This window comes from Marmota monax, unplaced genomic scaffold, assembly GCF_021218885.2.
Source record: "Marmota monax isolate L192 unplaced genomic scaffold, Marmota_monax_Labrador192_F-V1.1 WCK01_AAM20220418_F8-fsc00188, whole genome shotgun sequence".
In the NCBI taxonomy this organism is placed as follows: domain Eukaryota; kingdom Metazoa; phylum Chordata; class Mammalia; order Rodentia; family Sciuridae; genus Marmota; species Marmota monax.
In genome coordinates, this window is record NW_026692655.1 from 3,520,750 (window position 1) to 3,536,171 (window position 15,422).

Here is a 15,422-nt window from a genome sequence, read left to right on the forward strand (position 1 = left end):
GCCTGGTCCCCAGCTGATGTTCCATTGGGAGCTAGTGGAGCCTTTGAGAGGTTGGGCCTGGTAAAAGGAAGTGAGGTCACAGGGGCACCTTTGAAAGGGAAGGTGTGCCCTCCCCCTCTCTTTCTGTCCCAAGGAGAGCAGCTTTGCTGTACCATGTGTTCCTATCACAGGCCCCAAATTCGTGCCTCACCTCAGGCCCCAAATGACGGAGCCAACTAACCATGGTGCTCTGAAACTGTGAGCTAAAATAAAATCTTTCCTCTTTTTAGGTTGATTATCTCAGGTATTTTTGTCACAGCAATGAAATGCTAACTCAGAAAAAAATGGGTACTGAGAGGCAGGGTTGTTGCTGTGACTATACCTGACAGTGAGCTTCAGAAGCCTTTGGAAATGGTTTGGAGAAGTCTGGAATAGTTTGGAGAAGCAGACTAGAGAAACCCTAGACTGTTGTAAGTGGACCTTAATGGGCGATTCTGGTGGACACTCAGAAGACATACTGTGTTGACATAAAATAATGACTCTATGTTAACAGGAATAAGAAAATAGTATGTTCCAAACCACACATGAGTGGCCATGTCCCTCAAAACATAGATTCAAGTTAATCTGAATGATATGTCCCACTGTGGAACAAGTTACATGAGCTTTCATAGTCACAGAATGAAAGTAAGTCATAAATCAATACATTTACCAGTTACATTGATGAGAAAATCAGGTCGGTGGGTTATAGCAAGGCGGGGAAGCCTCTTCTACAGGTTTCAGATGTTACAGCATTCTAGCTTTAGGGTAGGTGGAGGCTAGAGGTCTCCTAGGCCATTCTGAGAAGTTATTGTGACCTATTAGTCACAAGAATGTTAGGTCAGATACAGAGTTAATGTAATTGACTATAAAGGGTCTGAGATAGCCCAAGATATTTTTGGCTCTTGACTTCCAACTTTCCAGTTCTCCACAATCACAATTATCTTGTCATCCAAGGTCAGGCAGTGGTAAAATAAACAAAATTTATCATCCTAACCATTTTGAAAAAATTTTTTAAAAAATCTCATTTCTATTGTATTATTATTATTATCATTATTATTTGCAGCACTGGGGATTAAATCCAGGAGAGTTCTACCACTGACCTACATTGCCAGCTCTTTTATTATATTTTGAGATAAGGTCTTGCTAAGTTGTTGAGGCTGGCCCTGAACTTGTGATCCTTCTGCTCAACCTCCCAAGTTCCAGGCATGCGCTAACACACATGGTGCATTGTAAGCAGTTTTAAGTGTGCCGTTCAGTAGTGTGCAGTATACACCCACACTTCTGGGCAACCAATCTCCAGATTTATTTTCATCCTGCAAAGCTGAAACCTATACTCAGACAAATTCTCCATTCCCCTCTCTTCCTATGCCTGGAAGATTATAAATCCTATGTCTCTAGGTACCTCAGTAAGGGGAATTATATAGTGTATTTCCATTTGTGACAGGCTTCTTTCATACCATAATGTCCTCAAGGTTTATCCATGAGGCACCCTTTGTCAGAATTTCCATGATTTTTAAGACTGAATAATATTCTATTGTGTATGTATATACCCATTTTGTTTTTGTATTTATCTGTTCATAGACATTTGGGTTTTTCTCCACTTATAGGCTATTATGAATCATGCTGCTATAAATATAAAGGATCAATATTTCTTCAACATTACATAACTGTCCCACTTAAAATATACTACAAAAATCTTCATGTCACTAAATTAAGAAATAATTTTTAATGGTTGGAGAATGTTTTGTTCATAAAGTTGGATTGATTGAGGTATAATCTTTATCCAGAAAAACTCACTTTTTTAAAGTGTGCAGTTCAATGAGATCTGACTAAGTGCACAGTCTTGTAACTTACACCACGATCTACAGAACACTCCTAAAATCTTTCTTTTATTTCCAGTGCTCCTACAACATCTGGCCCCTGGCAACCATCACTGTGTTCCATCCTGACAGTTTATTTTTTTATGTTTTTTTATTGATTTTATTTTTTTAATACATGACAGTGGAATACATTACAATTCTTATTACACATATGAAGCACAATTTTTCATATCTCTGTACATAAAGTATGTTCACAACAATTCATGTCTTCATATATGTACTTTGGATAGTGATGTCCCTCACATTCCACCATCCTTGATAACCCCCTGTCCCCTTTCTTTCCCTCCCACCTCTCTGCCCTATCTAGAGTTCATCTATTCCTCCCATGCTCCCCCTCCCTACCCCATTATCAGTCACCTTATATCAGAGAAAACATTCCGCATTTGTTTTTTGGGGATTGGATAACTTCACTTAGCATTATTTTCTCCAACTGCATCCATTTACCTGCAAATGCCATGATTTTATTCTCTTTTGTTGCTGAGTAATATTCCATTGTGTATATATGCTACATTTTTAAAATTCATTCATCTACTGAGGGGCATCTAGGTTGGTCCCACAGTTTAGCTATTGTGAATTGTGCTGCTATAAACATTGATGTGACTGTGTCCCTATAGTATTCTGCTTTTAAGGCCTTTGGATATAGACGGAGGAGAGGGAGAGCTGGGTCAAATGGTGGTTCCATTCCCAGTTTTCCAAGGAATCTCTATACTGCTTTCCATATTGGCTGCACCAATTTGCAGTCTGACAGTTTAAACTTTTCCAGAATTTTTTTGTAAATGAAATCATATAATATGTAAGCTTTTAAGTGTGGTGTCTTTCATTCGGCCTAATGCTTTTGAGATTTATCCATGTTGCTGAGAACATCAGTATTTTTATTGCTTCTTATAGCTGAGTAATATCCCATTGTATGGATGTGCCACAATGTGCTTATTTGTTCACTTATTGGACATTTGGAGTATTTGTAGATTTGAGTGATTATGAATAAAGCTTCTAAAACATTCACATATAGGACTTTGTGTGGTCAAAACCTCTCTTATCTGGTGAAGATTTAGGAGTGGTCATGCTTGGTCATATATATATGCATTTTAAGTTTTTTACAAACTGCGAAAGTGGCTATACCATTCTGCATTGCTATTATCAATTTTTAAGAGTTCTAGTTGTTACATCGGTTACACATCCACATTTTTACATAATGCCCTATTAGTAACTGTTGTATTCTGATTCTGCAATCTGTATTTGGGGTAAAATTGGGAGTTCATAACCAACTTGAATCTAATGTATGAAATATGATATGTCAAGAGCTTTATAATGTTTTGAACAACCAATAAAAAAATTAAAAAAAAACACACACAAAAAAAGAGTTCTAGTTGTTCCTGCCATAGGCTTTTCTTTTTAATAAATCCCTTACTACTGAATATGTAAGACATTTCCAGTTTTTTATTGTAGAGACAATGTATGATGCCTTATAAATATGCCTTTGAGCATTTATCTGATTATTGCTTAGGGTAAAATATTAGTAGTTAAGTCCAATAATATTCTTATTTTCAATCCTGATTCATATTTCCCTCCATAAAAGCTTGGTGCCAAATATACTATTATCAAAGGAAAAGAGTGTCAATTTTTCCACATCCTTGAAAATAATAGTTTTTATTAATGTTTTAAATATTTCGAAATAGGATAAGTAAAAATGGCTCATTGTTGCTGTAATTTTTAATTCTATGGTTACTACTGAAGGTACACCCTCATGTAACCTGGACATTTCTATTTTTTTTTCTTATAAATTGCCTGCTTGTGTTTTTTTGTCCCTTTTTCTATTTTTAAAGAGGGAGGTTATGAAGAAGTGTGTGTGTGTGTGTGTTTGCGTGTGTTTGCATTTGGTTATTTGTCTTCATATAGTCTGAAAATATTTATTTATATTAGAAATAATCATTTATCATTGTCTATGCTTTTTCTTAAATTTTTAAATGTGTTTGAGTCTAATTTCTTAATCTTTTTTCACTTTGGTTTCATATTGAAAGGATTTACTACATCAAACTTGTAAAATGTTTTCAGTTATGTCATTTTAAAATGATCATTAAAAATTTTATTTTAAATAAGCATCGCCTGCTTATCCACAATTTCAGTTACTCGTGGTCAACTGTGATCTGAAAATATGAATAGAAAATTCCAGAAATAATTCATAAGTTTTAAATTGCCAATCTGAGTAATTGGATGAAATCTTGAGCCATCCTGCCCAGGAAACTAATCATCCCTTTGTTAAGTATAGCCACATTCTGTTAGTACCTGCTCCATGTCAGTTGAGGAAGACAGAGGGAGAGAGTGCTTGTAACCATAAGAGCAAACACATTTACATGACTTCTATTGCAATATATTATAATCATTCTATTTTATTGTTAGCTATTGTTGTTAACCTCTTACTGTGTCTAATTCATAAATTGAACTTTATCATAGATATGTATGGGGTAATCCAGTATATATAGGGTTCAGTACTGTTTGAGGTTTCAGGCATAACTGGGGGTCTTGGAACATCTTCCCCACAAGTAAGGGAAGAGTATTGTATTTAACTTTTAACCATTATTAGAATCCTGGTTCTGACACTTATAGTTTGTCCAAATCTTTTAATCTCTTGGTGTCTTTCCTCATCTATGAAATGACTATAATAGTAAAACCAATATCAGATAATTTTTGGAAGACTGAATGAGTTAATAATACACATATAGCATTTCAATAGAACTTAGCTTCCAATAAGTGTTATTATTATGGCCGTTAATCCATTTTCCAGATGGCTAACTAGTTTTCCCCCATGCCATTTATTGAATTATCTGTATTTCCTATTTTATTGAAAGCTTTTTCTTGTGATTTCTTGCTAATTGGTCTTGAGGGGTCTCTGCTGAGTGGTTGAAATCCAAGATGGCTATCATTCCCTAGGTGAGCCCTGATGCAGGACAGGTAGGTTCAGGTGTGTCATCTGCCCTTTAGTAAACATCACTTATCACAGGAGACAGCAAAACGAAACAGGAGCAGTTTTTAATTTGCCTACAAATTCCAAAGAGAAGAAGACAGCATGCCTTACAGAGCCAATGGGAATGGAGGAGCCATTTGGAACATGCACGCTTGACCTGTGAATGGAGAGCAGGAATGAGAGAGAAATAGAGGGCTGGGAAGTTCTAATTGGTGGATTTAAAGCAAGCAGACAGGAGCTCTAGGATGATGGTTAGTATGTGGGAAAGAGAATGATTTGCTTTGTTCTCACCCTTTCACGGATCCCTTTTATATCTAACACCTTGCAGGAGAAAAAAATTCTGTGACCCTTGTCCCAAAAGCATGCTTCAAAAGTTAAATAATGTGAGGTAAAATGAGGTGAGGGGAAAGTCATGCAGGAAGTCACACAAACATTACCCAAAAACTTTAATACAATGCTACCACTTAAATACAATGCCCACATTGTTTGGTGTTACTGACAATTACTAAGGAGTCTCCCTAGCTTGCTTTTATAAGTTACATTAATGTTGCTCAATTCATTTTTGTTTTTCAAGGTTTAACTGTAGTCAGTTTGGTCTAAATACTAACACTGACCTGATCTTCTTACTGAGTAGGGGCTTGTCCTGGGCAGAACAAAGGTGAACTTGAGAGGTGGGGTAATAGTGAAGCAGGGTGGGAGAAAAATGTTTAAGGAGAGGAAAACCATGTTGCTGGGACTCTGAACTAAGTCGTGGAAGTCCTTTGGGTTTGCTAATGAGATTGAGAGCCCAGGGTGGAAATGATGACCCCAGACTGAAAAAGTAGAGTGTGGACCACTGTGCAGCCTATGAGTATCCCATCTCCCAGCAAGGACCCTGCAGACTCTGGGTATGGATGGCCAGCCTTTCCTTCTTCTGAGTGGGACTTGTGTTTCTGAAATACCTTCTAAAAGTCCAGCAGGTAGAAAGTAACACACAAAAACAGCAGACCAGGTCTTGGGAATTGGGGTCACCCCTCTTCTCCTCCCCTTCACATCTTCCCTGTGCTGCATAGAGATGATGGATGGAAATAAGGGGGAAGGGCTCTTCAAATGTTCTTTTAATACCAAGGCTCAAAAAAGCATGGATCACCCCACGAACCAAAGAGTATGCTGAGAATCCCCAGGACTGCCTTCCACATCTGCTCAGCTACCTAAGAGCATTTCCCCAAGTTCAGTAATGGGAGTGGGGAGCAGTCACCACCAGGAAGGTTGAGTGGTGTCTCAGGTTGACTAGTCTCTGCCAGCCAAGGACAGACTGGAGAACAGACTCTGTTATGGCAAGTGACAAGTGACAAGGGTATCAGACCCATGTTCTACTCCAAACCCAACTTCCAATGGTAATAACCTGGGCAAAGTCCTTCCTGGTTCCCCAGAGCAATGAGTGTCCTTTAAGGACCTATGATGGTGCTACTCTTCCCCAGTAGATAGTAGACTGGTTCCATGAAAGGGGGGATTATTTTTGGATTCATCAGTGTGTCCCCTTTAGTAAACATCACTTATCAGTCAACTTTTGCTGCATAAAACCCCACACCTTACGAATTCAAACCACAAACATTTATTATTTCTTACAATGCCGTTGATCACCTGTACAATTTATTTTCTGTTTTTATTTTGTTTTGTTTTGTGCTGGGATGGAACCCAGGGCCTTGCTCATGCTTAAACCTGTGCTATACCACTGAGCTACACCTCTAGCCCCTATCTACACAATTCTTATTGTCTTATGACTGAAGCTGGATGTGGTCCAGGTTGGCCTCCCTCATGTGTCTAGAAGTTGACAGGCTGGTTGATCTGGGGGAAAGAGCTCAGCTGGGGTGATTGTTTTCTCTTCCACAGCATCTCTTCTCCTCCAGTCAGCTGCCCCAGGTGTTTTCACTTGATGGTCTCAGCTCAATACAGCAATAAGAATGCAAGTCTCCGTGCATAAGTTATCACCAAATCTCTGCTTGCATCACATTTACTGATGTCCCACTTGCCAAAGCAAGTTAAAAGGTTAAGATCATATACAAGGCATGGAGGTATAGACTCACCTCTTGATAGGGGGCTGCAAGTCCATTTGGTCAAGAGAAACTTATGGCCACTTTTCCAAGTCACTATAAGAATCTTGCATTATGCTTGGCACACAGTAGGTCATCATCAAGAATGTTAATTGCAAGAATTAAGAGGTAAAGTCTATTCAAATACTTCTCATGTCTACCACTCCATCTCTCAGCACATCTAGACCTGTGCATTCTTTTCACTGTTGGGATCTTTGAACTGGGCTAAAACTGAATCTAGTGGTTTGGAAATTAATATGGATGGTGCTTTTCTGAGAGATATTGGTTATCTTGGACCCAACCATTTCTGATGCTGGAGTTCTTCATACCTTGCTGAATTGTGCATTATGTCCCCACTCAGTCTACTGTTTGAACTGATCAGGAAAAGGGAAAACCTTTTGTCTACCACAGTATGGTCAGCCTTAGCTAGTGGCACCTCCTTCTGCAAGTTGCTGCCATCTGGAGCCCCCTCATAGCTTCTTCCTGCCTAGCTCCACTCAAGGTGGGAACCTCATCAAAAAATTCTGGTAGAATACAGAACCTTCCATGGGAGAGTTCTAAACATAGTGGAAAGCTAGAGGAGGAAGGGGGAGGAATAAACAACAAAAACAATAATTTTTTAAAACTACCGTTTAGATCTCATAGCTGCTGAGTTCTTGCTTGCTTTACTGTGACTTTGCCCAGAGAAAAGGCAAAACAGCAACATAAAGATTGTCCATATAAAAAAGATCCATATCATTATGAGGCACATGCTGGTGAGTGAGGAGCAGCGACAATCTCACTGAATAAAAATGGTGGAGTTGGAAAAGGGGAGAGAGTCTTCGGGCTTGATCAGTTCATCAAGGGCCTGGTAAGTCCCCGCCACAAAGCCCACAAAGCCCAGGATGCTGATGAGGGCGTCCTTGGCGATGGTGAGGGGGTTCATGCCCTCTGAGTAGTAGGTGGTGATCTCCAGCAACGGGGGGATGATGAGGGCCAGGGTGCTGCTGCTCACGGAGCCCACCAGGGAGAGGACCAGGTCCAGGCGGGGGACAAGGACGGCCAAGATGCCTATGGGAGATGATAGGGATGGAGATGGAGAAGCTCAGGCTTAGCCAAGCTTTTAGAGTTTATTCTTAAAATTCTCTTCTAAACAAACAAACCAGACGTTTCTCAGAAAGTAAGTTATAGAAGGTAAAATTTGAAAGTCTTCTTAGCACCTCTAATAACACTCGTTAGAGGCTATACATTAAAAAATTTCATATGTCTCCTCCCAGTTTTTCAAATATATGCACTCATGTTGTTGGAAGAAAAAAATGTTTTCTCTACTAACTTAGATTCAGTGGTAGGTGGTCTGCAAATTTAACTGATGACAAAGAGATTAGCAAAAGAAAAAAAAAGGTTATTTATGACCCCAGAAACTTCATATGCATTAGCTTTCAGACCAGCCAAAGACATGGATTTAGGTAACCATTTAATAAGAACTGGAAAGTTTGACAGTTCCTGAGAGGTTTTTTTAAGCAGTTTTATCTATTCCAGTGACAATGGTTAGTCTCTGGTATAAAACTCCTAGAGAGAGACTTATGAAAGTTGTATTTTTCAGGTTGTCCCACTGAAGTCAGCAAAAGAAGTTGAGATAATGCTATTTTCTGCAGCTTCTGTTTGTACAAATGTTTTTAGCTTAAAATAATCCACATGCCACTGAAGTGCACATTTTTAATGTTAGCCCAAACTTATGCATCCTTAGGCAGGTCAAAGCTGTGGTCAGATTGGACCCAATGGCTGCCCAGTTTCAATGTCTGCCTTGGAGGTGAAGGGTGCTGGCTCTGGGCTTAGATGACTTGGGTTCAGATCCCACTTCTGACATTTACTGTATAATTATTGATTACCTGCTGCCCCGGTTTCCTCTTTTGTAAAGTGGGGCTTAGCACAGTCCTATTTTATGAGAGTTCTCATGAGGACTGAATAAAATATCATGAAATATGAACTAGAAGATGCTTACTTAGCACAGTGCCTGGCACACAGTGTTCAATCAATATCTTCTGATTATTTGATAAGCTGCTGTCATTTCCTTTGGCTTGTTAGTGGGGTTGTTCTTGAGACTTAAAGGAGTTAATACAGGTAAAGCTTAAGTACAGCCCCAGAAATACAGTAAGAGATTAATAAGTGCTGGTTTTCATGACTATGCTCTAACATTTGACTGATTCCTGATAAATTTCAAGCAAAGGTTGACAGGAACATTTTGCTCTGTTTTCTACTCACATGTCAGGCAGACCAGGGCAAAGCGCATGGACAGGTCCACAAGCAGTGACCAGCGCTTTGACACCCGGGAGACGGTAAAGGGGATGATGATTTCTGCAGGGACATAGAACTGCAAGGCATAGGTACACAGGATTCCAATGATGTAGAGGAGCTTGACCAACTGGTATAGCCTGCAAGACAAGCCAGAGTCATGCTCTCCACGGCCACTTCACTTGGACACCTGGGCTCCTACAAGTATTAGCCTCTGATCTTGGGACAATCCCTTGAGCTCCTGTTGCCCTATCTGAAAATGATGGAGAGGAACCTTCTAAGAATCCAGAGGAAATTACACCAGATCCTGCAGTAAAACTAGAGTGAAGCATAATGGATTCGGGTGGAAGGGTCGTCTCTAGATGAAATGTAAAGAAACTTGAGTACGTTTATATGAACAGTACCTTTACCAACCACTTGATGCTCAGTTTCAGATTTTAGGAAAGAGAGGCTCAGGCCAGATACCTTTCCCAGGGAGAAAATCGATACGTGGCTAAGACCAAAAAGTTCTGGTCTTTAGACTCTCGCGATTTGTGATCTGTCAGCCCTCAGGAATTCTCTGGATCCCTCAAAGTTCTTGGAACATAACAGGCCCTCAACAAATACTTCTGGTTGGTTAGGGAACTACAGAATGCCAAATACTTGGGGGAAGATACAGTTTACAAGTGGAGTTCTACAAAGTCTAGGGGTGGGTGGGGAGGTCAATTAAAGGAAAAATGAGGTCATCTGCAGACTTTGAGCTAGGGGCAGAGAGAGGCCTCAGGAAAGGTTGAGTTCCATCAAGGTTTTGTTTGACCTGTGGAAATTTGAGTACTTCCCTTTCATCCACTAATGTTGTAGATCCATCGCACATGTTTAAGAAGTGTGTGTGTGTGTGTGTGTGTGTACACGCGTATACCCTCACAAGCATGCAGATGCTCACATTCGTGTGTGTGTGTGTGTGTGCAAGTGTGTGTGTGTTTAGGCCACTCCTTTAAAAGGCTAAATTCCACGTTTCTGTGTTTCTTACACTAGTCCTGCTTCCAAGAACACCCTGTTTACTCCATTTTCAGTGGTTCAAACCCCACTGATATTTTGAAATTCCTTTCTTTTAATCAGGTACCAGGAGCTGGATGCTTTTAGATACACCATCCAATGTGTATTAATCCCCATGGCAATCTGCCTTATCGATGAGAACACTGAGAGGAGTTAAGTTAATCATCCATGAAGACTAGCAAGTAGTCTACTGGGACTTGGCCCCAGGGGCACCAGTGTGGTCTCATTGGACAACTGCTTTCCCCGCTGTCTCATTCTGGTGTGCCTTCTTTCCTCAGAAGTCCCCAGGCCTGTCTGCTGCTCTGGAAATCTTCCTTTCCTGGTGTATGGAATAGTTTGCAAAAGTATACTACCTACCATTGCCATTGGATGGATCATAAGCTACTGAAGCTAGTGAAGCTCCAAGATCATTGTCCACACTTGTTTACAACCCCATGTATCTAGACTGGCATCTGTGTATAATTAGCACACAGTAACAGGTTGATGAATAACATTTATCACCTTGGGAAAAGGAGCCCCAGTTTAAGCAAATTAACTATCTGCTTTAAAAAAAAAAGACACCCTATTATTAATGTCATCATCCTTTTGGGGACAAAATGCTGCAAAATGTGGCTTCATGTGGCTATTTAAACATGGCACTGTTGAAGTCTGCAGCATCTAATTCCATGAATTGGGGCATATTTAGACAGAAAATTTTTACAGATTACAATGGTCCCACCAAGTTGGTTCTTGTTCTGCACTTTTTCTTATCCTAGCCACCCTGACTTGTGATGTGTACCATCGGCTGAGGCAAGCAAGACTTGGCTCCACATCCTAGTGAATAGCATTGGAAGAGTTGCCACCTCCTGACTGTTCTCTGCCTCTCACCTTCCTCCAGTACTCCTCCCTTAGGTGACCCAAGACTCTCACTTCCATTCTTTCTTCTTAAAGCATGTCCTCCTTCACACTGAAATATCAAGGCCTAACAATGTGGGAAGCTCTTGTTGAAGAAGGAACACTGGAGCCCAAGGTTCCAGTAACAACTCCACTTCTCCATGAGGGAGTTTCTCTAGACTTTGGTGTGTTCCAGCTGTAGAAAGGAAGTGGAAGAGATCTACACCCTCCCATCCATCCCTCAATCCCCGCCGCCTATGAAGGTACCAGCAATTGGGCAGGTTAAGGGTTATGCTGGCCTTGATGTCCTCCCCAAAACGCAGGTATCCCAGAGTTCCAATGCTGGTGTACAGGGCAGTGACGATGGACAATCCCAAAGACAGGATGGCTGGGAAGCGGCTGGCATCCTTCATCTTGTTTTCCAGAGGCAAGACCTACAAAAATATCACAGTGTAAAGAGGAAGGAGGAAGGGAAAAAAAAAAACATGAACATAAAGAAGTGAGCGCCATGCCACTTTTGGGTTTATATCCAAAAGAATTTAGAAGCAGCACAATAAAGGATAAATCATCAGCACTATTTTACAGCTCAGGAAACAGAGGCTAAGATAGATGAAATAATCTGCCCAAGAACCCTTGGATAGTAAAAAACAAGAGACTGGATTTAAGTTATATCTTACTAAGAAAGTAACTGTCTAGTTTTGGATTTTAGCATCAGAAGTGATACGCAGTAAGCCTCTACTGCATTGCAGCCCATTTTTAGGGATGGTGACCTACAGGTCAAGTCCTCAGCTTAAATTCTCGGTTGCTGACTCATGAGAACTTAACCAAGCCACTCAGACTCTGTACCTCATTTTCCTTAATGGCAAAATGGGATAAAAAAAAAATATCTGACTTAAGAAACAAAGAATTTGGAAGCAGGGAGTTCAAGAGATATCTGTACTCTTGTTCATGGCAGTATTATTCATTATAGGCAAAGGGCAGAAACAACCTAATTGTCCATCAAGAGAAAAAAATGTATAAATAAAATGTTCTAGATCCATGCGATGAAATATTACTCAGCCTTTAAAATATAGGAAATTCTTTTTTTCTTCCTTTTTTTGGTACTGGGAATTGAACCTAGGGGCACTCAAACACTGAGCCACATCTCTGGTCCTATCATATATTTTATTTAGAGACAGACTCTCTCTGAATTTCTTGGGGCCTCGCGAAGTTGCTGAGGCTGGCTTTGAACTGGTGATCCTCCTGCCTCGGCTTCCAGAGCCACTGATATTACAGGGGTGTGCCACCACGCCTGGCCAAAATGTAGGAAATTCTGACACATGCCACAACATGGATGAACTTTGAAGACATTAGGCAAAGTGAAATAAACCACAAAATGAGATACCATGTAGTTCCATGTTATGAGGTACCTGTAGTAGTCAGTAACAGAGAGAGAAAATAGATTGGGGGTTTTCCAAGGGCTGGAAGGAGGAGGGAATGGGAGTTATTATTTTGTGAGTTCCAAGTTTCAGTTTTACAAGATGACAGATTTCTGGAGATGGATGGTGGTCATGGTTACCTAACAATGTGATTGTAGTTACTACCACTGAACTGTACACCTAAAAGTGGTTAAGATGGTAAGTTTTGTGTTAGGAATATTTAACCACAATTAAAGGGAAAGGTGAAATATAGAGGAGGGGGAGGGGAGGAGAAAGAGGGAGTAGAGGAAAAGGAATAGCAAGAGTGGGGAAAGAGGGGGAAGAGTGGGAAAAATAAAAAAGAGAGAGGCCTAAGTCAAGTCACAAGATGATGGGGACCACTATGAGCTGGAAAGACCCCTCAGGTTATCCAGATAAAGGATCTCAGCAACCTTCGACAGCTAGATCTCGCCGGCAGGTGCATCTTATTTAGACAGCTTAGTCCTTTATTTAGTTTTGATAACATGTATTTATTGTATGTATTAATGGAGTTCAGTGTGATATTTCCACACATACTTACAAAGTGCACTGGTCAAACCCAAACCTCCCTTTTCCCACCTCTCCCCTTCCAATCTCTAGTAATCACTCTTATATTTTCAGGTTGACTTTTTTTTTTTTTAACGTACATGTATGAGAACATAGAGTATTTGTCTTTCTCTGCCTGGCTTATTTCATTTAACATAATTACCTCCAGTACCACCCATTTTGCTGCAAATGACAGGATTTCATTCTTCTTTATGGTTGAATAATTCTTCATTGTGTGTGTGTGTGTGTGTGTGTTTTCTTTATCCATTCATTGGTTGAAGGGCACCTAGGTTGATTTCACTATCTTAGCTATTGTGAATAGTGCCACAGTAAAACACAGGGTGTAAAGGTGTCTCCTTGGTATGCTGATTTCATTTTCTTTGGGTATGTACCCAAAAGTGGAATAGCTGGATCATATGGTAGATCTATTTTTTTTAATTTTTTGAAGAAACTTCATACTGTTTTCCATAATGGCTATACTAATTTACATTCTCAGCAAGAGTGTGTAAGAGTTTGCTGTTATCCCCATCCCCCAGCATTTGTTATTATTATTTCTTATAATAACTATTCTGAGATGATACTTCTTAGTTGGTTTTGGTTTGCATCTCCCTGATGGTTAAGGATGTTTTTTCACACATTTATTTGCCACACATCTATTTCACACATTTTTCTGTACTATTTCTTTTGAGAAGTATCTGTTTAACTTATTTATCTGTTCTCATTTTTTGCATTGGTTTACTTGTTCTTTTTTTAAAAAAAAAAGTTTTTGTAGTTATAGATGGACAGAATACCTTTATTTTACTTTTTTAATTTTTATATGGTGCTAAGGATAAAGCTCAGTGCCTCACACATGACAGGCAAGTGCTCTGCCACTGAGCTATATTCCCAGCCCTTTCTTGTTCTTTTGATTTTAAGTATTTTGAGCTCTTTATATATTCTGGATATTAATCCTCCATGTGATGAATAGCTAGCAAATATTTTCTCCCATTCTATAGGTTCTCTCTTTGCTCTGTTTCCTTTGTGGTGCAGAATCTTTGTAATCCTATTTTTCAATATTTGTTTTTGTTTCCTGTGCTTTGGAAGTCCTATTTGGAAAATCATTGTTGTGTTGTCTTCTAGAAGTTTTGAAGTTTCAGGTCTTACGCATTTGACCCACTTTGAGTTGATTCTTGTATAGGGTGATAGATAGGGGTCATGTTTCAATTTTCTCCATGAAGATATTCAGTTTTTTTCCAGCACTATTTATCGAAGAGATGGTCCCTTTTCCAGTGAATGTTCTTAGTGCCTTCGTTGATAATTATTTGGTTGCAGATATAAAGGTTTGTTTCTGGGATGTCTATTCTGTTCTACTGGATGATGTGTCTATTTTTATGCCAATAAAGTTTTATTTCTAGTTCTATGAAAAATAAATCCACTGGTATTTGGATAGAGATTGGATTGACTCTATATATAACTTTGGGTATTATGGATATTTTACTGATATTAATTATGCTAGTCAAAGAACATAAAAGGTTTTTCACCTTTTTTGTGGTCTTCTCCAATTTCTTTCATTCATATTTTATAATTTTCATTGTAGAGGGCTTTCATTTCCTTAGTTAAGTTTATTCCTATATATTTTTTATTTTTGTAGCTATTCAGAATGGGGTAGCTTTCATGATTTGTTCCTAAGAAAATTCATTATTGGTGTTTAGAAAAGCTACTGATGTTTGTGCCTTGATTTTGTATCCTGCTATCTTATGGAATGTGTGTATCAGTTTTAATGGGTTTTTGGTGGAAATATTAAGCTTATCTATTTATAGAATAATGTAAACAGGGATAATCTGACTTCCTCTCTTCTTATTTGTACTTTTTATTCATTTTTCTCACTTAATTTCTCTATCTAAAACTCTTAGTCCCATATTAAATAAGAGCAGTTAGAGTGGACAGCCTTGTCTTCTTCCTGATCTTAGAGAAAATGCTTTAGCTTTCCACCTTCAGTGTCATGCTGGCTGTGGGGTTGTCATATATATCCTTTATATTCTTCTATAATTTGTTCATGGCTTTTTATTGTGAAGGGTGGTCAAATTTTATCTGATTCTTTTTCTGCATCTATTTAGATGATCATATGATTTTTATTCTGCTTTTTGTTGATGTATATTGAACCATCCTTGCATCCCTAGGATAAAACCAACATTATCATAGTGGATGATCTTTTTGATGTGCTGCTGAATTCTGCTAGTATCATATTGAGAGTTTTGCATCTGTATTCATCAGGGATATTGGTCTAGAAGTTTTTTGTTTGTTTGTTTTGTGTGTGTGTGTGTGTGTGTGTGTTTTCTTGTCTGACTTT

The 15,422-nt window shown here is 39.1% G+C and overlaps 1 protein-coding gene across 2 annotated transcripts in view; it reads right to left on the reverse strand.

Annotated features, from left to right (window-relative positions):
- Window positions 1-6,431: 6,431 nt before the first annotated feature.
- Slc36a2 (solute carrier family 36 member 2) overlaps window positions 6,432-15,422 on the reverse strand; it is a 35,071-nt gene continuing 26,080 nt past the window's right edge. For both annotated transcript variants that reach the window (XM_046446408.2, XM_058579915.1), the window contains exons 8-10: window positions 11,379-11,545; window positions 9,174-9,343; window positions 6,432-7,982 (exon numbers count right to left, since the gene is read on the reverse strand). In XM_046446408.2, the coding sequence (XP_046302364.1) occupies window positions 7,711-7,982; window positions 9,174-9,343; window positions 11,379-11,545 (609 nt within the window). In that variant the 3' untranslated portion in view covers window positions 6,432-7,710. The remainder of the gene's footprint in view (window positions 7,983-9,173; window positions 9,344-11,378; window positions 11,546-15,422) is intronic.